Source organism: Halichoeres trimaculatus, unplaced genomic scaffold (assembly GCF_033239565.1).
Source record: "Halichoeres trimaculatus isolate MK-OKI-2021-1 unplaced genomic scaffold, fHalTri1.1 fHalTri1_scaffold_15, whole genome shotgun sequence".
NCBI lineage: Eukaryota > Metazoa > Chordata > Actinopteri > Labriformes > Labridae > Halichoeres > Halichoeres trimaculatus.
In genome coordinates, this window is record NW_027437193.1 from 16,148,789 (window position 1) to 16,173,306 (window position 24,518).

The 24,518-nt window shown below is 40.6% G+C and overlaps 1 protein-coding gene across 1 annotated transcript; it reads left to right on the top strand.

Annotated features, from left to right (window-relative positions):
• The first annotated feature begins 15,079 nt into the window (after nucleotides 1-15,079).
• LOC141803917 (glutamine synthetase) lies at nucleotides 15,080-18,705 on the top strand. The gene is made up of 7 exons (XM_074687997.1): nucleotides 15,080-15,236; nucleotides 15,927-16,114; nucleotides 16,212-16,373; nucleotides 16,942-17,088; nucleotides 17,172-17,299; nucleotides 17,405-17,604; nucleotides 17,688-18,705. The coding sequence occupies exons 2-7, from the start codon at nucleotides 15,949-15,951 to the stop codon at nucleotides 17,998-18,000; spliced, it is 1,116 nt and encodes a 371-aa protein (XP_074544098.1). The 5' UTR covers nucleotides 15,080-15,236; nucleotides 15,927-15,948; the 3' UTR covers nucleotides 18,001-18,705.
• The last annotated feature ends 5,813 nt before the right edge of the window (nucleotides 18,706-24,518 follow it).

Consider the following 24,518-nt stretch of genomic DNA (forward strand, 5'->3'; position numbering starts at 1 on the left):
AGTTAACACACACATGCACACACACACAAACACACACACAAACACACACATAAACAAACAATGCTGCACCAATAAACAGGAGCATTGGAGGAGCTCTAATAACACTGACAGAAGAACTGATGCTGATTTGGATATTGTACAGGATGTTTTCATGAAAAAAGTAAGAGTTCTGATGCAACCGAGGCACAGATATTAATTTATTTAATTCCATTAAACAACGGCCTACATTATTTGTATTAATGCAGACCACTCAAGATTTTTGTGCCGCTTAAGTAGCACTGGGCCCCTGACCTCACTCTGTGATGCAGAGCAGGAAAAAAACACATCAGACACACAAAACCCAGATCAAAGTCAAACTGGGCAATGATTATCAATTTATAATGATGAATATTTCACTGCTAACTTCATATTTCTTGCCTTAAAAGTTTTAGAAATATTAGCAATGGTTAAATTTAATCAATGAACTCTGGCAATGCAGCAATACTTCCTTATACTGGAAAAACAACAACAACAACAACAACAACAGCAAAAAAGATAAAACCGAGTTCAGACAAATTCTTTAAATGCTACGATCCCTCTAAATATAAGTCTTCTGTTCAAGTGAGTTAGGTGGATCTGAACCAACATTATCTGTTTGCTGGATAATCAGTTCTGCACGTCTAACTATTCTACATGTATGTCGTTACAGACTTAAAGCTACTTTGATTGAATTCTGCAAGTTAAATCTCCTGTTAGATATCTTATTAGCTGGTAATAAAACAGGCCAAAATTAATCTTTATGACCTATAAAAGAAAACAAGAGCATCAGTAGTAAACAGTTCTATTTATTTTTTTCATGTGCTGGTCACCCCTGCCACAGGATAGGTGTCACATGAAAGATGAAAACCCCTTTTTAATACATTCCACATCCAAGATGTTTTTACAGTCCTCTGGATTAATTTGGGAGTAAAGTCAGAGTGAATTTGTGAGAATTCAGCAGAAATCTTCAGGAAAATTCACCACTAGGTTGCCGTAGGTGATGATGTAATGAGAGGGCAGTGTTCTGTTGAGTTTGGCTGCTTAGATGAAAAAATATATATATATATATATTTTTCCTATTTATTTATACTTTTAGGTCATAAAGAGAGAAAGCTGTACTGAATGAGGTGAGTATGTATCGAACTACTTTATATTACTCCACAACTGTCTCCATTTGCATCGTCAGTGTACAAAGAGCAGAGGTGGCCAACCTGTGGCTCGCAAGCCGCATGTGGCTCTTTGCCTTTCAGTGTGCGGCTCTTCGATCCATTCCTAAAAAAATATTTAGATCTATACAGTGTAATGAGTAGTGGTGTGCTGATCAATCTAAAATATTGATATATTGGTGCCTACTTTGGGATCAGTATTGATTAATACTTGGGTAATGAGAATGATACTTAAGTTTCGGTTTCTCTTCTCTACATGTGCTCCTCTCAATTGCTCATGTGCTCATAGCTATCCATCTATCTATCTAGATAGATAGATAGATAGATAGATAGATAGATAGATAGATAGAAATTTATTACTTTTCATTTTATGTCATTTTGTTTATGTGTGAGAGGAAGTGTGTCTGTAAGACCATGTGTGTGATGTGGCTCTTTGTAGTTCCACAGTAATTTTTGTGGCTCCGGGTCTCTGACTGGTTGGCCACCCTTGTCATAGAGCATGTTTCATTACTTATAATTTAGATTTCCAGAGAACCATACCTTAATTTGCTGATATCCACTACACATTATCAATCAATCAATCAATCTTTATTTATATAGCGCCAAATCATAACAAATGTTATTTCAAGACACTTTACAAAAACATTTACAGGTCTAGACCCGTAAATGTTAATAAAATTTTATTAGCAGAAACCCAACATCAAGACAAGATAAGGAGTCTTATCTTATCTTAATCCACCATGAGTACAGGACTTTGCAGCATTTAGCAAGTTACAATGGCAAGGAAAAACTTCCCTTTAACGGGCAGAAACCTCGGACAGAACCAGACTCATGTTAGACAGACATCTGTCTCGACTGTGTTGGGGTTAGAGAGAGACAGATAGAGGAGAGAGAGTGGGAGAGAGAGGGGGGGGGGAGAGAAAAAAGGAGGGGGGGGGGGGGGGTAGGGATACACACACACGCACACAGACACACATACACACACACACACACACAGAAAGGGAGAGAGAGAGAAACAGACGGAGTCTGAAGTTTGGCGCTGTGGCGACAGTTAAGGAGAAACCAGCAGGCCAAATCCAAGGCTGTAGCAGCTGGTGTCGGACAGGAGCACAGCAGCAGGCCGTCTTCTTCACCGATCCCCAGGAACCTACAAGACAAACTCAGACCCTCCCAGAGAGGTGTATGGTCAGTAACTATAACAGGACAGTAAGACTAGAAGTTAGACTGACAGAAAAAGAGGGAAACAGGAGCCCTGTGTGTCAGTTCCCCCCAGCAGTCTAAACCTATAGCAGCATAACTAAGAGCTGGTTCAGATCTGATCCAGCTCTAACTGTAAGCTTTATCAAAAAGGAAAGTTTTAAGTCTACTCTTAAAGGTTGAGACCGTGTCTGCTCCCCGGACCTCAACCGGTAAGTTATTCCAAAGAAGAGGAGCCTGATAACTAAAGGCTCGACCTCCCATACTACTTTTAGAGACCCTAGGTACAACGAGCAGACCAGCATGTTGAGAACGCAAAGACCTAGACGGATTATACGGAACAATTAAGTCTTTAAGATACGATGGCCCGATGCCATTAAGCGCTTTGTAAGTCAAAAGAAGAATTTTAAACTCTATCCTAGATTTTATAGGTAACCAGTGTAGAGACGCTAACACTGGAGAGATGTGCTCTCTCCTCCCAGTCCAAGTCAGTACCCGAGCGGCAGCATTCTGAACCAGCTGAAGAGTCCTAATAGACTTATTAGGACAGCCGGATAAAAGAGAGTTGCAGTAGTCCAGCCTAGAAGAAACGAAAGCATGGACCAGTTTCTCAGCGTCGCTCCGAGACAAGATGTGTCTAATTCTCTTGATATTGCGAAGATGAAAAAATGCCGTCCTTGAGACCTGTTGGATGTGAGAGTTAAAGGACAGGTCCTGATCCAAAAGAACTCCCAGGTTCCTGACAGTGGTGCTGGAAGCCAAGCTGATGTCGTCAGAGGCGGCGATGTTGTTCAAGAAAGCTTCTCTGAGATGCTTAGGTCCAAGAACAATGACTTCAGTCTTCTCTGAGTTCAGCAGTAAGAAGTTTCTGCTCATCCAGGACCTTACGTCTTTGAGGCATGCTTCAAGTTTAGATAAGCGGTTGGTTTCTTCAGGCTTCATTGACAAGTAAAGCTGAGTGTCATCTGCATAGCAGTGAAAGTTTATGGAGTGTTTCCTCAATATAGTGCCGAGAGGAAGCATATACAAGATGAAAAGAATCGGTCCGAGCACTGAACCTTGAGGAACTCCATATTGTACCCTGGTGTGAGAAGAAGAGACGTTGTTCACATGAACAAACTGATGTCGATCCGAAAGATACGATCGAAGCCAGGCTAAAGCGGTTCCTGAGATACCAAGAAGACTCTCTAATCTCCTCAGAAGAATGCAATGATCAATCGTGTCGAAAGCGGCACTAAGATCAAGCAAGACAAGCACAGAAAGAAGACCACTGTCCGAAGCCAAAAGTAGATCGTTGGTTACTTTCAGCAGCGCAGTCTCAGTGCTGTGGTGAGCTCTGAACCCAGACTGAAAGACCTCAAAAAGACTGTTGCTATGAAGAAAATCACAGAATTATCCACATTATCCAAAGCACAGACCTGCTTAGCAGTGCATTTCAATAAGAGACACTTTTTTGTAGAACACTGGTGTGAATCCAGAAGTGCAGCATGTAACAGCTTTAAATTAAGAGACAGAAACACAGATTTTTTAAATTAAAGGATAAGTGTTTTTAATTCTTGAAATGATTGTAAAAGATTTAATTTTGCCACCCTCCAAAATAAAAATGCAACAAAGTGGAATTAAAGGTTTGAGGGAACATGCGTGAACAGTGGAGTCAGGCAAATTATGGGAGCAGAGCAGAAAAAAAATGCAGAATGAAGTTTCAGCTGAAAGTCCTCTTTGGCGAATTATAGTTAAACATGAAGCTCCATCTTAGTCAATTCAAGAGGCTACAGTGTTTTTGGATGACAGCAAATGGGCTTCAAGATAAAAAAAAAAATCCACAAATCCAAGTTTATCATAATTCAAAATCTTGCAGCAAGAGCTTCATATACTTTACTTGACTTATGAATTTGACTGATTTCAGGTTGTGCAAGCTGTTGAATGTGTTATAAACTCTACATCACTGGTCCAATAAGCATTGCAAATGCATGTTTACCTGTTGAAATATTTGCATAGGATAGGCTGAATTAAAAACAGTGGGCCTACTGAGGCGGTGTTCCTCTGAGGCCAATGTTTTTCCTCCACCACCGTGATGAGACAAAGCAGAGCGAACACTGAGAAAACAACAAGCTGAGGACCCAGCATTGATTTCATATCTAATTTATTTCAGCCCAGACAGGGGTTGAAGTGAAGGGAGGGTCTTAAGGCACTTGGGTTGTTTTTCTTGAGTCCTTCGGGTGGGGAGGAAAGGATCATGGGGTGAGGAGTCAAGGGGAGGACAAGGTGACTGATGGAGCCCAGGCATTAGGTCAGCGTCAGGCAGCTGAATCAAACCCAAGCAAGACCCTCCTCACGACTAACTATGATCAAATACATCATCCTGCTCTGTCAACACATGTGTGCAGCTGGACGCTATATCACTTCCACATGTGCACATGGGCTGAGCTACACAGCAACACACACCAACGGGCTTATCGGCATGCAGCTCAAAGCCGAGCGCTGACAAAAGCAGCATTTCTGCAGAATAATGGATGCATGAAATCAATCTGAGAGTTTCAAAAGGTCATCATGTGCAAAGAAATCATATCATCTCCTGGAAGGGTCCACAAAAAGGAATCTAACAAGAGGACATTAATTGGAAACGGGTGAACACGAGTTAAGTTGTTTTAAAATTCAAAACGTGTGTGCTTTATACATTAGCCAGATAATTAATGTGCTGCAATCATGACTAGTCGCTATTGGGATGAGAATTAATCTACACCAATAGCTCCATTTCAAAGGAAAAATGTATCACAAAGTGCACGACTCTTTTCAGTATTCCTCCAACATTCATCCAGCGTATTTCCAATACAGAATTCAATTATGCGGAACACCTGAACAAACAATATCTCACAGCCAATTATTCAGCTCCTTGGAAACCATTGGCAAACAAATTAGCAATGTTAATGTGAGAGTGTGTCTTGATATTTTTGGCTGTGCGCTTACAAAGAGAGTAGCACAGCACAGCACAGCCCCCCCCTCCCCATACACACGCACATGCACACACTCACTCTCAAGCATTTTGGGTTATTGTTGACTGATGAATTAAACAGATTGGACTTGATTTGAGAATAAAAAAGAAAATTTCACTTGTCAGTCTGCCCCTCTTCCTCAAACAAGAGTCATCTTTAGACTGCATTTGCCAGTTTCTGCGTTCATTATTGTCAGAAGCTCCCAGATCATAAAAAATGATGTTTTTGACTACAGACAGTCGTATTTCAGCTTTAGTTGGAGCTGAGCTATTCTGGTTGACATTTCAGCTTCCAGACAGAACAATGAAAAGCTACCATGAGAAATCTTGGCAAGGCTATTGCCCTGTGTATTGATTGGGCAAAGGCCCAACATCCCCTCACTAAAAAGAGATTAAAATATCAGACTTGTCTAAGACATTTATGGAGTCTGTGACCTCAGCCAATGCTAAAGTGGAGTACATACATCATAGTCCATCTCTGTGAGCTACACTGAGTCCTGAGCAGCTCTGACAGAGAGAGGAAAGAGGCTGAACATTTAACTGCACCTGATACAAAAAGGGATTTTACCACAAATCGTGGGTGTAAATCAACTTAGTTGCTGTTTCATTAAAAATTCACACCACGTCTTTACATGTAAATGTTTAACACTGTGCGCTGTTGTCACGGATGATTCTCTTACACCTTCTTTTTGGGTTTAAATGGATGAGATAGGTTCTGTGGGAAAGGCAGGGAGACAAAAGCGTGAAAGATGTGTGTATCCATTCACAGCTCCAGAGGACCTTCATTACAGAGCAAGCAGGTCCTGTCAACGTCTTTTCATTACATGGTCCCATATATCCACCCCCGGTGTCCAAACGGTCCGCTCTGTCGCCTGTCAAGAAAAGGCACTCTCGGGGAAAGTCTTCCTATCTCCCCGATCCCCTTCGCCACGCCTGAATCCAGACTGCAAGGCGGGAGAGGCCAGGCAGAAAGGGAGGAATCGTGTTTGCCATCAACAGCTCAAGAGAGTAGCATGGCAGCAAGATTGATGACACCCTCCCCGAAAGTAACAAAAGAACTCCTGTGCACGAGGGCCCGCTTATGGGGCTTGATAGAGTTGTCATCCTCTTAATAAACAGCTCTGATATGTCAGCGGCAGTGGCAGCAGGGACTACACCATGCTCAACCAACAAGCCATGGGCAGGACCACCTACTGGCATCAGAGCACACACAACCAAGGACTAACTCTCTATGTGGAGGCTCCAGTGGACATTAAGAGGGGGACTACTGGAGAAGAATTTTAAAAAGTGACAATAACATCATCTTCATGGCTATGAAAGAGAAATTCCAGGTGAACTCTGTTGAATCAACTTCTACATCCCATAATGTTTTTTTTTTATTTTGTTATAAAGATTGTTGATTTGCAGCTTAATAAGGGGCATTTTATATGAAAGCAGCATTGGTTCCAAAACAAACTAAATAAGCAAACATAAAAAGTACAATAACTAGCAAAAATTGTCACTAAAAGAAATAGTAAATTCAACACAAAAAACGTATGCATGTCCGATGCAACAACATTTTTTTTTCAGGATGGGATATTGAAGCAGGTTGAAAAGACATAACATCTTGTTAGTTCACCAGGATGGAAAACACTTCAAACACTGACTTGCCTAAGCTAGCAATATCTGTTAGCTAAACTACTATCTTTGGATTAAAAAATATGTTAATTCAATGAATCTTATCAATGTTTGGTAACCCCTCTGGTATGTTCAGCAAACATTTGTGCTACGGTTTCAAATTTTCTCTTGGTGGGCTAAGATTAACAAATATGCACGCTTATAGCTAGTCTCCACTACTGCTTATCCGGGTTGTAGTCGTGGGGGCTGCAATGCCATTAGCGAAGACCAGTAGCCCCTGTCCCTGGCAATTTCCACCAGCTCCTCTTAGGGGATACCGAGGCACCCTCAGGCCAGCTAAGGGATATAACCCCTCCAACATGTCGTGGGTCTACCCCTGAGTCTCCTCCCAGCTATTCACAGCAGTTACACTGAGGCCTATTCAAATTAACTTGTTAGGTTTTTATAAAACTGAGGCAAGAGTTATGTCGAACTTTTATACCCCTTTCATATATTCATACTCAATAGCAAGAGTCAGGAGATAGTTAGCATAAATGGTTAGCATGGATGGATGGATGGATGGATGGATGAATGGATGGGAAGGAAAAATGAAGTGGTGAAGAGCTGATGTTTGGGATTTAAATAGGGACCACCCACCTTCAGGGCTATGGCCTCTCCATAGGTGGTTGATGATTTACTGCTATGCTTATTTGGTGCTCCATGTTTTCCCATATTTAGATGTACCATCCTTTTTTAAATAAATGCTACAGCCCTCATTACTATAAATAATGAGTGTGAATTCCAAAAAGACAACATTTCGAGTTTTTTTTTCTTTTGCCAAAGCTTTCAACATAATAAAAACCTATTTTATATATTTGTTTTCTTTGTTAAAACTCTTATCAAACCATTATTATCTATTCAACATAATGTAAGCTTTTTCCCAATTATTTCAGTTGGAAATTGTGGTCAACAGGATAAGAGTTGGCTGTCTATCAAACAGATTTTGATGTAAGGGAAGATACAGACACCAACTGCAGATATCTCCTCTATATTTGAAAAACCACTGTGACAAACGCACAAATTCATACCAAGAAAATAGAGTCGAAAATCATTTTCTATAGTCTGCCACTTACAATATTCACTTATTTTTCACCAGAAACGCTGTTGTCTCTGTCACGATTCAATCTGCAGCACACTCCCCACACGCTGTATAATACCTAGTTAAAGCCAGCAGGGTGTGAAATGGTATTTGGAAGTAAATGAAACTGACTATGAAACAGTGGAGTTGGGAGATATTGCCATGTCAAGATGACAGACAAGTCTAGGAATGGAGCAAAAAAGTTATTATCCCAAAGAGGAGCAGGGCTGGATTAAATATAACCCATGATGCTTCACGCCGCTCTGCCTTCAGCCTCTCTGATACTGCAGAGAAAATACAGACAACAATCCTCACAGCAGCTACATCTCCTGCTGATTTTCATTTGAACAATCAATAATATGTCTTGCTGTCTTGCCAATAAGTGTTATTGCAATGTGTTTGATTATTGATTCTTCATGTAAAGTGTTTTGAAGGAGCTTCAGAGGAACCGAGTCCCTAGAGGCTCCTCCTGGCCTGATTTACAGCTGAACCAATGAGTCACAGAGGACATGTTGGGCATTGAAATAGCCACAAGTACGTTGTCAGGCTTATTAATTTTTAAGGTGGAGTGTTGTGCTGTGGTTTGCGGAGGACATGATGATATATAACAGCCAAGGGATCACAGAGGTTAGGGGCCTAATTGTTCAAAGGTTGAGTGGGGTGATGGTGTAAGATGTGCGGAGGGTTGTTCATCAACATCTGTGCTACAAACCAAGAGGCGGGATTTAAGACCAGGTTGGAGAGAGTGTTTGCATTACAGAACTGTAGCACTGAATCTACCGTTTGTAATGAAGATAATCCGAAGGACTCACATTTCCAAAGCATCATCAGTCTTTTCTTTGGATTTCAAAATCTCACTTAAGTAAACAATTGATACAACTGCTCAGAAAAACCCTTTTACCCGCCTCTATTATTTAATTTACTTCTACACTGGCTTTCAATTAAATCTGGACATGTGTGTGTTAAATAATCTTATCATTAATTATATCTAACTGAAAGATTCATAATCTAAAATTTGTCTTTGGGTTCAAAATTTTTGTGTTTAAAATATGTGGAGCAAAAATCTACATAACAAAGAGGGAATGTGCCACTTTTTTCATTCCATGGTTTAAAAAAAGAAACCCTGGATACTCCATCTACAAAATAGAGAACTATTAAATTGGTAGCTGCTGCCCCCTGCTGGAATCTAAAACAAATCTCCAAAATCAACCAAGCCTCTTTGTTATCAGTTTCACCTCATATCCCGCTGACGAGCACATTCTCAACTCCGATTTATATCTTTGAGAAAAATAAAACTGAAGCTGTATAGATGTTTTTTTATTATCTGCTTGACCTGTAGTGGATGTGAAATCAAAATGCAAACTGTACCAGAAAATATTAGCAGTGAAACTAATTAGTATTGTCAGTGAAAGTCTAATTTAGTCACATACCAACCTCTAGTGTAAAGGTTTGAAGCTTGTGAAAAAAGTTGTGATACATAGTTGGACCATTAACAACAAATCACAGCTGGAGCTGCTCAGACTACTATATACTTACAATCCTTGTTATTTAAAGAAACTTGTCTTCTACAGTTGGTAAAACAATAAATCAGGTAAAACAAAACCTTGCTATTTTTTTTATGTCTGATAACATGTGGTTTAGAGTTCCCTGAGGCTCCAGATAGTTAGCAAGAATCCACACACACATTCGGGGAACAGGGAATTTCTACATTTCATGTGGTTACTGGGTATGCTCTGACTTTTTGCAATACATGATGACTTTGTGACGGTTGATTACTTTTATAAAATCATTTCAATTAAAAGTTCAGCTGCTATATTTTGTAACAGTATTACACTTGAGTAGCTTGGATTTTACTGTTATGGTAAAATACTCTGTTCCAAAGAGTGTTACATTTCAGAGAGTTCACTTTTTTCAAATGATCAGGAATAATTTACTCCCTGGCTTCAGGGTAAAACTTAACTGCTGGGGTAGTTACTGACCTGGTGTATCAGAGTTTATATATTCTTCAAAATACTACTTTAAACATGTGATTAAAAACAAATGAGCATAATCATTTATGTTGAATTTGCCTACCCATAACTATTTTGTGCGCTTTCAAAAACTTAATTTTGAAACTTACAAAATCTTTGTTTAAAAACCATCCACCCACAGTCTTTTCTGCATTTCCTTTTCAGGGACCAAAACCTGCTGTCACTGGGTGCATGGTAGGATTCACACAGGACAGGTCACCAGCCTATCACAGGGATAACATGTGGCGACAGACAACCATTTATGCACACACGCACACACACACACATACGCATGTGCACACAAACACATACGCGCACACACATGCACGCACACACACACTCTCTCTCTCTCTCTCTCTCTCTCTCTCTCTCTCTCTCTCTGTCTCTATGGGCACTTTATAGTGACCAATCAACTTAATGAGTATGCATTTTTGACTTTTTGTTAAGATTTTTTTGAATATATCATCAAACAGTTTTCTAAGGTTTATTTCAGAGGCCTTTTCGTGCCTTTATTGAGAGGATAGGACAGTGGATAGAGTAAGAAACTTGGAAGTAAGTTGGTACTGATATGAATTGAGGGACCACGGGTCCACTTCAAACCCAGGTCACCCATTTCAAGGGCTGTAGCCTGTAAACATGGAGCACATAATATGACCTCTGACTTTCTCTACATTCTTTACACATCTCAGACCAACTCTCCAGCCCAGAGATGCGGCAAAGCTCCTTTTCTGTATCCTCATAATGATGAAACAGTAAAAACAGTTTTAGCTCCAAAGGGAAGTGCTCTGTGCTCTTCTCCCTGATTGTAAGGCTCATTTCAATCTCTTTGATGTGTTTTATCTGCATCAGTATAATCACTATGATAAGAGGAGACTGGGACAAAATCACTGTCACTGTGCTGATAACACTTGTACAGACAGTCACATCAGGTTCTCATTGTATCAGCAGGTCTAACACTCTGTACTCCTGTACTACAGCGGGACTGTCTCTGACAAAGCAAAGCACGTTACTCTGACCTGAAGTATCTAATAGTTACAAAATGGACTTAAGGCTGCTGTGTTTCGTAAACAACTGATTATTCTGTAAATGTCATTTTTATCTTAACTGTCATTCAGAAACCAGTCAACACAAAACGTTCAGTCTCTTCTGAGAAAAAAAAAAATTGTGGGACGAATCCTGTTCCGTCATTTGCTGCTTTTATGTCATCTCAAAATTTTTATGTCTGAATTTCTGTAATGAGGCAACAAATAAAAAGAAAACTCAATTAGGTACTGTTTGAGCATAAGAATCCATGTTTGTTACAAGATGCTGCTATCAGAAAAGTAGGAACAAGAAATAAACTGTAAGATCCACACAAACCAATGGGTTATGGTAGTCCGTTTTTCGCAACATCAATTTATTTTAATATGGAGTAAATACTCAAGATTGTTGAAAACAAATCTGGGATAGAATTATTAAAAAGCGTACCTGCAATCTTTTGAATTGTTTAAATAACAGTCAATTGTTTAGTTTTTTGTTGAAAAATGACAGATATATCTGAATCATTTTATAGTCTCTTGTCCTCTTTAGATGTAACAGAATATTTATTTTATTATACTAACCAAACACTTTAAAAGAGACTAGAATAAAAACTGTTCTGGACAATCTACCCACAAGCATCACTAAGAAAAAGTCTGGTTGTGCTTAATCTCAGTCAAAAAATGTTTCCTCACACTTGCAGTTAATAAATGAGAAATTTCCATTTTCATTCATGCAGTTGGATTAACGCTCAGTCACTTTTTTGGTTATTAGCTCTTTTCTCTACGTTAAGCTTCAGCTCACAGAAAACTATTGACAGACTGGTGGAGCAGCTTGCACAGTGTCCTCAGGCAAAAGTGATGATGAGGAAGCTGTGAAAACTCAACATGTTTTCTATCAAGACAACGTGTTTGCACGGCTGATTTCATCATCCCCTTGGAACACATCTTGACACCTCTGGAAACTGATTCAAAAAACATTTATTTTTATGTTTTTGAGGTCTAAGATTTTATGTTTGATGGTAAGACTTGTAGCACTTCAACTGCAGATACATTCAACTGCTTCAGTTTAAAGTGAGGGGTCAAACTGAGTCAAACAACTCTGTTCAAAATAAGGACTATATTAAATATTCAATGGTCTTTTCAGGAAAAATTAGTAACCCTAGCTGACTTTATGGGGATCATACCTGAGAAGGAAAATGTGTGTACAATTATTTTGTTTAAGTTGCACTTTAGGTCAAAAACTTCTGATAACATCAGTGGTCATGCCTTTCTCTAGGAAACCAGGCCAGGGTTCAGTCAGTCCATAATCACATTATTCAGAATGCAGCAAGATCAAAAATAGAGAATAAGTATTCTTAGATCTGTATTGGACTTAATTTCAACACTTTTCTCTATTTGATTCCATCAAAACTGTAGCTTATGGATAAACGGGACTGTGTGTTTGAAGCTTACCTATCTCTAAATAGAGCAGGTGAAAGAAACCTCTTCATCTTCACTTGCTGCTATGGGACTATGTGTCCAGCAGGGGGTGCTGTTCATCCACTGACCTGTAAAACACAGGGCAAGAAGAGGGTTATTATGCTTTCAGTGTGTCATAGGTAGGTGTAGTTGCCAATTAGCAAATGTATAGAACTTTTTTTTCATTGAGTAATACAATGAGAAAAGTAAAAAGGGTACAACCTTTAGAGATACAGTCTGCAAAGAATACTCTTTTGATAATAATACTTATGTTTACTTATTGGTTCACTTGACACACTTCATACTGCCTTTGAATAGTATGCAAATTAGAACAACGTCTGAAGGCTAACAAGTTACATGTTTCCATCTGTGGGTCAATTCAATTCCCAGTGACTCCTGATATTTGATACACAACCTACAACATTAGGCTTGATCTAAACATGATGCAGAACTTAGGTAACATTTTCTGCGTATGTGGTCCTTTATAGTGCAGCATGATAAGTTAATTACAAAAACAAAAGTCATCAAGCAAAAGGGAAGCCCTCTTTGTTGCTTTCCTGAAACTGGGTAGGATGTTGGAAACACCAATGGGGCAGCTTTGCTCCAAAAGGTGTCAGGTACTATACTCATGGTCATGCAAACATTTATCTTGAAAATAATTTTCTTTGTTTTATTTCACATTGCCTCTTTTTGCCTACAAACATACCTGTAGTGCACTTTTTTCTATCTCTTAATCCTTTTCCAGGGTTACAAAAACCACAAACCATTTCTGTTTATACCTCCCTGTAATGCCACCCTTATTTGGTCATCTAAAAACTTAATGCCACAGGGTCAGAGAGTGTCTTGAGGAATAGGCCTGGAGGCACTGGGTTTGTGCTCTTTGGCTTTTAGGTCACTTCAGTTCACTTTGAAAAGGAAGAATAACCTTTTTGTACTTTTAAAATCATAACACATTGGCGCACTCATTGCTTAAAATTTAGCAGCAGATAGTTCTTTTGTCTGAGTTGCATCATCTCTGCATCAGAGCAACGGAAACTAAAAGCCACTTGTACCCTTAGAGGGATGGCTCAGTGCAGCTCCATTATTCCGTTGTTATAAGTTATTTTTATCCTGATGGAAGTGGTCCCTGCTAGGATGGCTGCAAAAATAGTTCTTCATCTACCATGGCCACCACAGTCATTCAGCTCATTAGGAGAGGGTGGACCAATGTATCCGACCATTTCCTCCACATTTGTTAAAAAAATCAGCTGATACAGAGGGATCTCCCAAAATCAGGTTCATCCCTTTCTTTTTGTGTATACAAATGCTGACTTAATGATGCCATCATAGCTCCTTTTTAAGACACTTAATGCCCACATTTTATCTGATTCCTTGCCAGAAAGTAAAAAAAGAGATGTCAAATGCTGTCAGGCCAAAAGTTGCCTTATATACATTTCTGAGTTTTAAATATCACCCAAAGCAAAGCATTAATATATGAAATGTAAACCTAAAGAAGGGTATAGGAGCAAAAACAGTCACAGAGATAAGCTAACTGCTAAAGCAACATAATCATACTTAACCTTAATTTTTTTTACTCTTCTATGCCGCCTCAAAGTCTTAAACACTTACATGTTGTTAAGACAACGTATACGTTTTAACCCCATACAAATACAGAAGTTGGTAGAGTAGCTAGCTAGTTAGCTTGCTGCCAAGGAGTACCTCAGTGCTAATTGCTAGCTTTGCTTTGGTATGATGGCCACTTGTGAAAAGGTGAGTTGCTAATCACTTCGGCACAAACCTCGTCGACGTTTTAACAAATTTTGCTACATCCTACAGGCTTTCTGTACAAACTTTTTAAGTTAACTGTTACTCAGCAGCCTATTTAGCATTAGCAACACTTCAGAACTCTTGCAACCATCACTCTCAATACAAACGGTGCATCAGAGCAGCGTCTCAGTAATTGTTTCACTAAAATGTGCCTTTAGGAAATCAGAAATCACACCATTTCAAGAGAAACGTCTGTGTCGCGGTCTGAGGTTACACAAACTGTTCACGTGGGCATCCAGGGAAATCAGTTTCAGATGGTTTTGGTGGGATTACATAATTTCTTCCATCAAAACCAGTGCAGTCTGGTAGTTACAGATTTCCACCACACGGTGGCGTTTAATACCGAGGAAACTACACGGTGCTTTGTGTGGGAGCTGAAGATAGATGGTATTTTGTAGCAAGGGTTTCAGACCAGTTGAGCACTTTTTGCCCGACTTTAGTGATCATTCTTCAACAAAGGTATGCTTTTTCTCATTGAGTTGTTCGTGTTTTCTTCTTTTTTGTTGCAGTTTATGTGTACATGTGAGGATGAGGAGCATGCATGGTGCCTCGCGCATGGTAACACACGCGGCCGAGCTGCTGCTAGAGGGCGTTGCTGCTCCTTCTCCCTGTCTGTCCAATGGTCGTGCTGCATGTGCCTTCAATCACCTTGGAGTAAACACGCTGCCGTCTCATCGACCAATCAAAGACGCGACATCCCAGTTCTGCTCTTATAAATGTCCCCGGATCCGGAGCTTCGGAACCAGAGAATGAGAGAGGCACAAGCGAGATACCAGACAGCAAGACATTGGACCTGTCCGTCCTTTAGTTTTTATTTCAATTTCCTCGTTTCTCCAGGTAACTTTTCTCAATCTCTTTTCTTCCTTTGCGTTTATTTCCTGCTTCAACTTTATCGTGGTGGCACAGGAGCTCAGTGGGTACACGCTGCACCAGACTTATTTTAGACACAGACCTTTTTTTCTTTGGGGCATTTTTCTGTATTTAGGAGCCCAAACTCTTGGTTTACTTTGTTAAAAGCCTTAAATCTTATGTCTAAGGCGGAAAAAAAGCTTTATTTAAAGGTAATGGTCATTTTAACAAGGAAGTCAGTGATGTAATCTTGCCTCACTCTAGGAGCCAACTATCGTAACCATGACTACAACAACAGGCATATTTGCTAAAGGATGGGTGTAAATGTGTGTTTATGTCTAAAGTTTCGAGTGGTTGTGGGAATTAATGTCTTGTAATGTGGTAATGAAGAGTCATCCTTTAAAAGACCTCTCAAAATTTTGAATCTTAAATAATTATCTCAATCAGACGATAGCAAGTGTTGTTTCCTTTGTTTCCAAAACTGGATGGCGATGAAGCGACTGGAAATGTAGCTTCTTTTACATCCTCAACGTGTTTTTCATGCCTTCTCTTTTCTGGAAGAGGAAGACAATGGTGATGTTTTTGTGTTTTTTGCGCCCCCAACGCCTGTTACGCAACATGTGGTCCAGAGCGCACCGCGGTCTCTTACCTGCTCTCTTCTCCTCTGCCTCTTCTCAGGTGTGTTATAGTAGGAAATACGATGGCCACGTCCGCCAGCGCCACGTTAAGTAAAGCTGTTAAGCAGCAGTACATGGATCTCCCTCAGGGAGATAAAGTTCAGGCCATGTATATTTGGATTGATGGGACCGGAGAGGGGCTCCGGTGCAAAACCAGGACGCTGGATTCTGAGCCCAAAAGCGTCGAAGGTAATTAGCCTCCTGAATCTTCTCTTACCGTTTTCTAATAAAGTCCTGCAGTTTAATTTACCTGCCCCTCCTCCTCCACTCTGTCTCCTGTTTGCAGAGCTTCCTGAGTGGAACTTTGATGGCTCCAGCACTTACCAGGCTGAGGGCTCAAACAGCGATATGTACCTGATTCCCTCTGCCATGTTCCGTGATCCATTCCGCAAAGACCCCAACAAGCTGGTGCTGTGTGAAGTGCTCAAGTATAATGGCAAACCAGCAGGTAACTTACTTATTGAGAATAGGATTAAACGTAGATGTTAAATATATCAGAGAACATACAGCAGGTAGATGAATGATGGGGAGCAATGTTGTATTTCATCAGTTTATCTTTTTACAAAAGAAGCTTAAAATCAGACCTGTGAAATGCCCTCCTCCTAAAAACAAACTATGTGGATAACTTGAGTTGCTTGAGTTGCAGTCCTCATCAAAAACAAGGCACATTCATTAGCAAGTGTGCACATGCACTCCTTTTCACACGCATGCACTTATTCATTCTGCACACTCATTCATGCATACTAATACACGCATTTTGAAGCTGTGTCATGTAAAGGGAGAGTAGAAGCAAATACTGCAGTAACATTTTTTTCTGTTTATTTAACTTTTACATAATCATAAACCGATGACATATTTTACATTTGCATGGACCTGGAACTCGAAAGATCTCTTCAAAGTGTTGCATAAAGTTCATAATCTGTTAGAATTTGCTTAACTATTTAGAGGGCAGTAATTTGCAAGGCAGACTTGAGAGCACAAATTAAATTTGGGATGTGACTTTTTTCCCCTTGCAGAAACCAACCTTAGGATCACGTGTAAGAAAGTGATGGAGATGGTTGAGGATCAGCACCCCTGGTTTGGCATGGAGCAGGAGTATACCATCCTGGGCACAGATGGTCACCCCTTTGGCTGGCCATCTAATGGTTTCCCTGGACCACAAGGTGAGTTGCTATGCAAAAAATTGTGTACATCAGTTCCTTACTTTGTAATATACATGGGTATATAACTGTTAAAATTCTTGTAGGCCCATACTACTGTGGAGTGGGAGCTGACAAAGCATATGGCAGAGACATTGTGGAGGCCCATTACAGGGCATGCTTGTATGCTGGAGTTAAGATCTGTGGCACTAATGCAGAAGTGATGCCTGCTCAGGTAAATAGACCTCTTGCGTGTATAAAACCCCTATGCAAATTCAGATTTTGTTTGTTTTAAGGGTTTAAGAAACTCTAACATTGATTTCCATATTTCTGTGTTCAGTGGGAGTTCCAGGTAGGACCCTGTGAAGGAATTGATATGGGTGATCATCTGTGGGTGGCACGCTTCCTCCTGCATCGTGTCTGTGAAGATTTTGGTGTTATTGCCTCTTTTGACCCCAAGCCAATCCCTGGAAACTGGAACGGTGCTGGCTGCCACACTAACGTCAGCACAAAGGAGATGAGGGAGGAAGGTGGATTGAAGTGAGTGTACAAACCTAATGAGACTCATTTGGGAGCATTCGGGGGATATGAAGTTTCTCACACTCAAAATTTCTCTTTTTCAGAGCCATTGAAGAGTCAATTGAGAAGCTGGGAAAGAGGCACCGCTACCACATCCGTGCCTATGATCCCAAAGGGGGCCTGGATAACGCCCGCCGTCTCACCGGCCACCATGAGACCTCAAACATCAACGAGTTCTCTGCTGGTGTGGCCAATCGTGGCGCCAGCATTCGCATTCCCCGCAACGTCGGCCAGGAGAAGAAGGGCTACTTCGAGGACCGCCGTCCATCCGCCAACTGTGACCCGTATGGCGTGACTGAAGCCCTGATGCGCACCTGTTTGTTGAATGAAGAGGGAGACGAACCCACGGAATACTAGACCCCCATCTTATAGACTGACTCCCACTGCCCTCTTGACTTCTTTACTTTAAGCTAGTACTGTATTTTATTTCTCTCTCCTACTGAGATGATTTTAACCTACATTTAATGGTTGGCTGGTCAACTTAAACATGACAAGTTAATATCTGTGGTAGCTATGAGCCGGTAATGGCAGGGTACGTCTTTCCCCTCATCTTTAGAGAAGGGATCGGCTTTTGTAACACTGTTTTATAGCCCGAGTCATACCTTTTCTCTTTTTGTCTGTTGGTGACTAAAAATGAACTAAAGCACACGGACACTGAGGAGTAGAGCTGCTGAGGCTGGGCAGCATGTGTAACTTTAATAAATCTGACTAGTTCATGTACTGTTAATATATGTGAACCTGCCTTTTTCAACTGTCCAGTCTTCAATGTTACTAATTCTTTTGATTTTATGAAGTGTCTATTTTTAAATGGCAACGTTTGATGTCTTCAGATTTTTTGACACACTGGGTCGACTTGTGCGGTACACTTTGTAGATGTCTGTACCCAGATGTATGTTGTTCAAATGTGGTTGATCTGTCCATAATGCCATTTGTAGATTTCCTCAAGGAGTTTTATCCTTTTGTTAACTGCGATATTGTAATGCACCTGATTTGGTAAAACATCATGTTTACTGAACCTGGTGTTTTTTATTGATGCATTTAAAACTTTTATTTTTATCACAACATGGCTGTGCGACTCTTGACTTTAAAGGAAGAACTTGAAAATTCAGCAGCAACAATTACTGGGAATCTGAAGCGTCAGCTTTGTAGCTCAGTGTAACTCATGCTAGACCTCAAACAACATGTGATGACTACACACACATTTTTCTAGCACTTCACAGCCCAAATGTTGTTAACCTCAGATGGCGTTAGGCTACTCTGCAAAGCTAACTTACCACAGGTCAAATAGAAAACATTATACTCATTTAACTCTTGGCAAGAAAACAAACGTGGGTTTTCCACAATTAGGTTGCTGCACACTGTCTTTTCTGCCTGCCAAATGGCACCAGCTTGTTTATGGTTTAACCATGACTAGATGAGTCATAAGTCCAACACTCAGTCTGGATTTTAGAGCTTTAACAAATTACTTAATGATTCAAAAGGCACATAACTGCTCTATAAATCTTACAGCTCATTTTTACAACCCTGTCATTTCATGAGTGCAGTAATTGAATCATATGCAGGAATACTGTTTGGCTGCTGGACCGCTGAAGTCTGGTCTCCAGCCTGAGTAAATAAACACTGATCCTTTAAACAGCTGGTGACACGGCAGTTTCCTGAAAGCAGCAAACACTCAAAAACACAGAATGAGTTGTACCTACAGGTTTCTCCAGTAAAGAGAGACTCGCTGCACATTACTGGTGCCAAATGTTTTGATGTTTCAGAGGCTGGCATCTTGGCAGGATGTAAACAGCAGCTCAGTGTGAATGCTGGGTTTTGCAACGTAACTGGAAACTGGTATGTACTCACGAGAGGGTTATTAGACTGCCAGGGGTCGATATTCCCAGAAAAGCTGTGTTGTGATAATCATGACCTCATCATAACCTGTCTGAATCCTGTTTTGAACATAAAAACAAACAGAACACGCAGGTCGATGAATGAACCTGTCAAAAATGTTTGTTTATAGGGACAGCTGAGTTTAATTTGAGCAGTATCTTTCCTATACAGAGCAGATTCAGACATAATGTAAATTTAGCGGCACCCCTCACCTTGATCACAATGGAAAATCCCAGTGTAAATTCTTTTAAAATATCTCTATATTTTTTGTTTTTTGTATGGAATGGCTGTGATGACACTTTGATGCATTGATGTACTCAGCAGTTTTTTTTTTAGCCAAAGCTGTCAGTTGGATAAACTCAGATTTTGATCAGTAAAATTCACAGGTAAAAACAAGATGAAGGAAAACTTTCACCAGACAGAAGAAGGAGGTGATGACTCTACTTCAGTTGACATGCAGTGACACTGACACCATGTATTTCTCCTGTGCTCTGCCTGTCTTGGGGGTAGGGAAACAACTTGCCTGTGGGACCTTTCCCCTACTTCCCAACTGCACCCACAACAGACGTTGGTCCAACTCAGCAAGAGTTTGCCAATCGTAAAGTTGAGGGCGAGTTCATTCCTGTTTGGGAGGATTATGGCAGGCCTGAAGCCAACACATGTACTCTAACTTTGTTTTGGTTGCTTATTTTTTTGCTCCATATCTGCAGACTCTCTGGCCTTTAGACTTTGATTTGTTTTGGGGAACATGGCGTTTTTGTGTTTTTGTTTAAAAAAAAAAAACAAATGAGAAAAATACTTTTAAACTTTCTGCAGTGAAAACAGAAAAACAAATGGGTCAATCTGGCACAAATATTCTTTATGCATGTTACTGTTTCTGCCCACATTCTTAAAATGTTTGCTCAGAGAGCTAGAAAAAGGTTGAAAAACACTAATTTCAACTTCTGCCCACACACATGCAGTCCTGCTTTTCACCATTCACTGGAAACCAGAACTAAAACCTCACCCTGACAAAGATGACACATTCAAAAATCACATTCATTGCATGCTTAGCACAGCTACAAAGTTAATATGACCCACATACTGTGCTACAGTCTGTCATACCCAGCAAAACTTCACACACTCCCAGAGGCAAATAGGAACACTATGTACTCTCCCAAACCACCCACCTTTGCATGTCTTTTAATACCTCTTTGATCCAAACATGACCGAAAGCAGACATTTAAATGACAACAAAAGCCTTTAATCTCAATCAGCGGCTCAAACTGTGCTTCTGTTTTTATATTGGACGGAAAAACTGGATGGATCTGGTGTAATCTGCTCTTCATTGGGTGTTGTCCTACTCTTATTTAACACTCAAGTGTTGTAACGGCATTCGCAGGATGTAGGGGAGTGTACCACCTCACTTTTAACGTGTGAAAAGCGCCTGATGGCATTCAATCACCATTTATAAAATCCCTTCCACTTCCTCGCTTTCAAGGCTCAATTTAAAGGGGGGGCTTTTGATTTGCATGCAGGATCCGAACCTCCATCGCCTGGGAAGCTCAAACGGAGGGGAGACACTGGACAAAGGATGGAGAGAAAGAGGAAGAGAGAGAGAGAGGGATGTTGCCCTGTTGCTATGACAACCACCGGAATGTACAGGCTGGATCCTGGTGGTTCTTGTGCAGAGTGAAAGAAAAAAAATATTCATGTTATGTAAGAAGGGGGAAAATGTGAAATGGGGTCTCATAAATGGGCTGCACAGTAACCCCCCTGGCTAAACACTGCGTTAAGATGCTAGCCAGTTAGCATGCAATCACAGTGAAGCATCAAGGCAATGCAAATGCCCTCTAACTTTCAACAGTTTGTGCATATTATCTTAAAATAATGACTGGCAGTTTTAGTAATCTTACATAAACAAATAATACAGAGCTGCAAGGGAAACTTCACCTGCAATCAGGATCCATCATTTTAAAAGTTGTGGCTTTGCTGCAAGTGGATGCACCATAATGATTCTCCTCACTTGCGCTGTGTCGTTGTGTAACATCAGACTAGTTCAAACCAGTGCTGCCTCTTCTTCTTCTTTCCACAGTGTGACACAGTAAAGGGGAACTCTGTATTTGAGTCATGATTCAGTCTGGGTAAGGGGATGATCATAAAATTGCAAAATGGTTCATAAAAAAATATCTTACGCTTCATGTTTCATGCAAGATGACGTTAAGAAAACTAGAAAGGAGAGAGGAAGTGTAAAGAGAGAACAAAGCTGTGTAATGGCTCATTTGAAAGTCTAGTTGATCTTGAGAAAGTCAGCAGTATAGCGAGCTGAAGGGGTTTTTATGAGGACAAGAAATGTGCTTTCCTATGTGCTTTCATGTATGCACTACCTCTTCTCTAATAATCAACCTTCATTTTCTATGACTGCACATGCACTTAAAAGTCACTCACACATGCAGTGGCACACAAGGGGGGGGAAGTTATTGCACATTTCTTATCAGCTCCGAGTAACACGTGTGAGGATCCAGCCCTGTCTGCAAGGGCTGTTCTAACAAACTGCAGCATGTTTACATCCACAGCCTGCAGACGGTTTGGTATTTTCACACAGATGCTCCCCCCACCACCCACCCCGCCTCTCTTCCCCGACCAGAGGTATCCTGATTGGCTGAGCACTCTGGTGTGACTGAACTGATAGGAGATCCCCCTCAGCCACTCATGGTTACCTGCGCCGGGATTGGTCGCACCATTGTGTCTGACACAGTGACACAGTTTTTACTGCTGCAGCACCACACACTTATCTTAAGGTTCTTTAGGTTCAACGGATTGATAGTGTTAACAGATGTGTAGTGAGGTATTCAGAGGTCTAATGAACAGAAAAGGAAGGGGTGGATGCACAGGGTTAATAATACAGCATTTGAAATTTGTTTACTGCATCCTTTTGCGAGTAAAATTTGAAAGTGGACAAAAGAAAGGAAATCTGTTTGATTCATTGTATTAAAAAAAAAATCACAGTCCCCACTTAGTGTATCAGGAATGCTGTTACAGGATATGGTGGTACAGGTGTGTTCTTCCACAGTTCAATCTGAATTTTAGAACAACTGTGACTCTTCATTTTCTTTGTCTTGATTAGGGAAAAGTTGATGCTTAAATGCTCTCCAACTCTTGCTAAAAGCAGACATCCAGCCAAAAACAAAAGATGTGGTGACGTATCAGTGTGGCTGTGACGTTCAGTTCACAGTTTTTGTCACAAACAATTCTATTTTGTTTCACCAAAGTTCAAACTGTTCAGTCCAGAGTATCAAATGACTTGAAAAGCTGATGGCTGGATGCCAGCACTCCTTTTGCTTAAATATGGTGGAAGTGCTTCCCTCCCCCCAACAACTCCCCCCTGATTTATCTGCAGGGGCTGCTCTTTCTTTAACACGCAAAACAATGGATGACCCAAGCACCCCCACAGGACCTCCGTCCGAGTAATTTTCCATGTCATGATGGGGCAATGAAATCTGAGAGTTTTCTGCAGTAGTGACATATGCGCTTCATTTAGTTTAGTGAAACATTGTTGCTTCATTTACATCAGCACGTCATTTTATATATATATATAAAAAACAATGTTACATGTTAATAACTGGAATGCAAAATGCAAATTCTTACAGTGCAATGACGATTTTACACGTCCAGAGTTGACCAAAACATGATATGTATAAAAAACAGGTAGCATAAGAAGTATATAAATACAATATAAACCCAGAGAGTTCATGTTAGTACACAGCTGAAGTGGATATGGGGTTAGCAGTAGTATGGTAGAGTAAGAGTCATGCTTAAGCAGCACATTTCATAGAAAGCTCCAGTCTCACAGGTTGTGTTACAGAGTCTGTTTAAAGTTTGACCCACAAACAGGTGCATATTTTGGCTCACGTGTGGTTGTGCCACCCGTGCCACTCGGTCCAAACAGACAGCCACTTAATAAATAGAACTGCTCCGTAACATGAGTGAGACATAAACTGACCTAGTTACTTTAAACTCCTCAAGCCCTGCTCAAGCATGCACAACTCAAAGTTCAAAGAGCTGGTAGACTTGGACAGAGCTAGCTGGACAATAGGCTGTGTAATATGTGGATATGTGGATAATAAGTGACATCACTCTTTGGTTTCTAAAGAGGTGTTATAAAGGCTAACAATGGTGCTTACATGGGGACACCCTCCTCACCTAACTCTTAGCAAATCCAAAAACAGGCAAAAAGGAGGAGTCAAGGCCATGGAGTGGGGGTTGCAAATTGGAAGATTGCACTTAAAAAAATATATATGTACCTGCTTCATCTCAAGTTTGCCCAGTACGACTAAAACCATACTGACTCAGAGGCTGGTGGGAAGATTGGCTGTGCATATACAGCAGAATGGCAATTCTTCATTGTAAGAAAAGAGTTGGAGTAGACTTTGCTTTTCACTACCATAGTGAACTGGCAAAATGGTGAGACTTGGGTTAGGTCAGGGTGAGGTAAGAAGGGCTGAGTGACAGTGAGATGGTTCGTGGTTGGTTTTTGGCTGGGTTACACCATGTGGGCTTGGTGTTCAGGGCTGCAGCCTTACAGTAACATGGTTCAGGGTTCAAAACCTGGTAGAAGGACACAAAGCGTGATAGGGATGAGTCAGAGAGGGAGAAAGCAGGAGGAACCAAGTGAAACTCAATGAAGAACAACCACTGACAGAGATGGGAGGGGAGCTATTCACTTCTTAACATTGACTGCTCTAAACAAGGAACTCTGGTTCCACTATTCTTAAAGTACTCTGGTTACATGTAATCAGATTACATTAGAAGAAATTAATCTGATTACATGTAATCTGATTACCTTGGTGAGGTGAATATTTCCTACTGTCCTATGTTTCTGGTTTTCTCTGTAAATTGTCTCTGTATGTGTTGAGCATAGTCACAAACCTGTATTTGGCCTTAGCGTTATCTGTACAGGGACAGTGCGGCTCCAGTCTGAATTTGATCAGACACACATGTTCCTGCCTCCTTGAACAGTT

Bases quoted from the DNA above. Each gene is read 5' to 3' on its own strand.
- LOC141803917 (XM_074687997.1), top strand. From the start codon at position 15,949: ATGGCCACGTCCGCCAGCGCCACGTTAAGTAAAGCTGTTAAGCAGCAG. The intron at 16,115-16,211 runs GTAATTAGCCTC...TCCTGTTTGCAG, and splicing joins TGAGCCCAAAAGCGTCGAAG to AGCTTCCTGAGTGGAACTTT. The intron at 16,374-16,941 runs GTAACTTACTTA...TTCCCCTTGCAG, and splicing joins GTATAATGGCAAACCAGCAG to AAACCAACCTTAGGATCACG.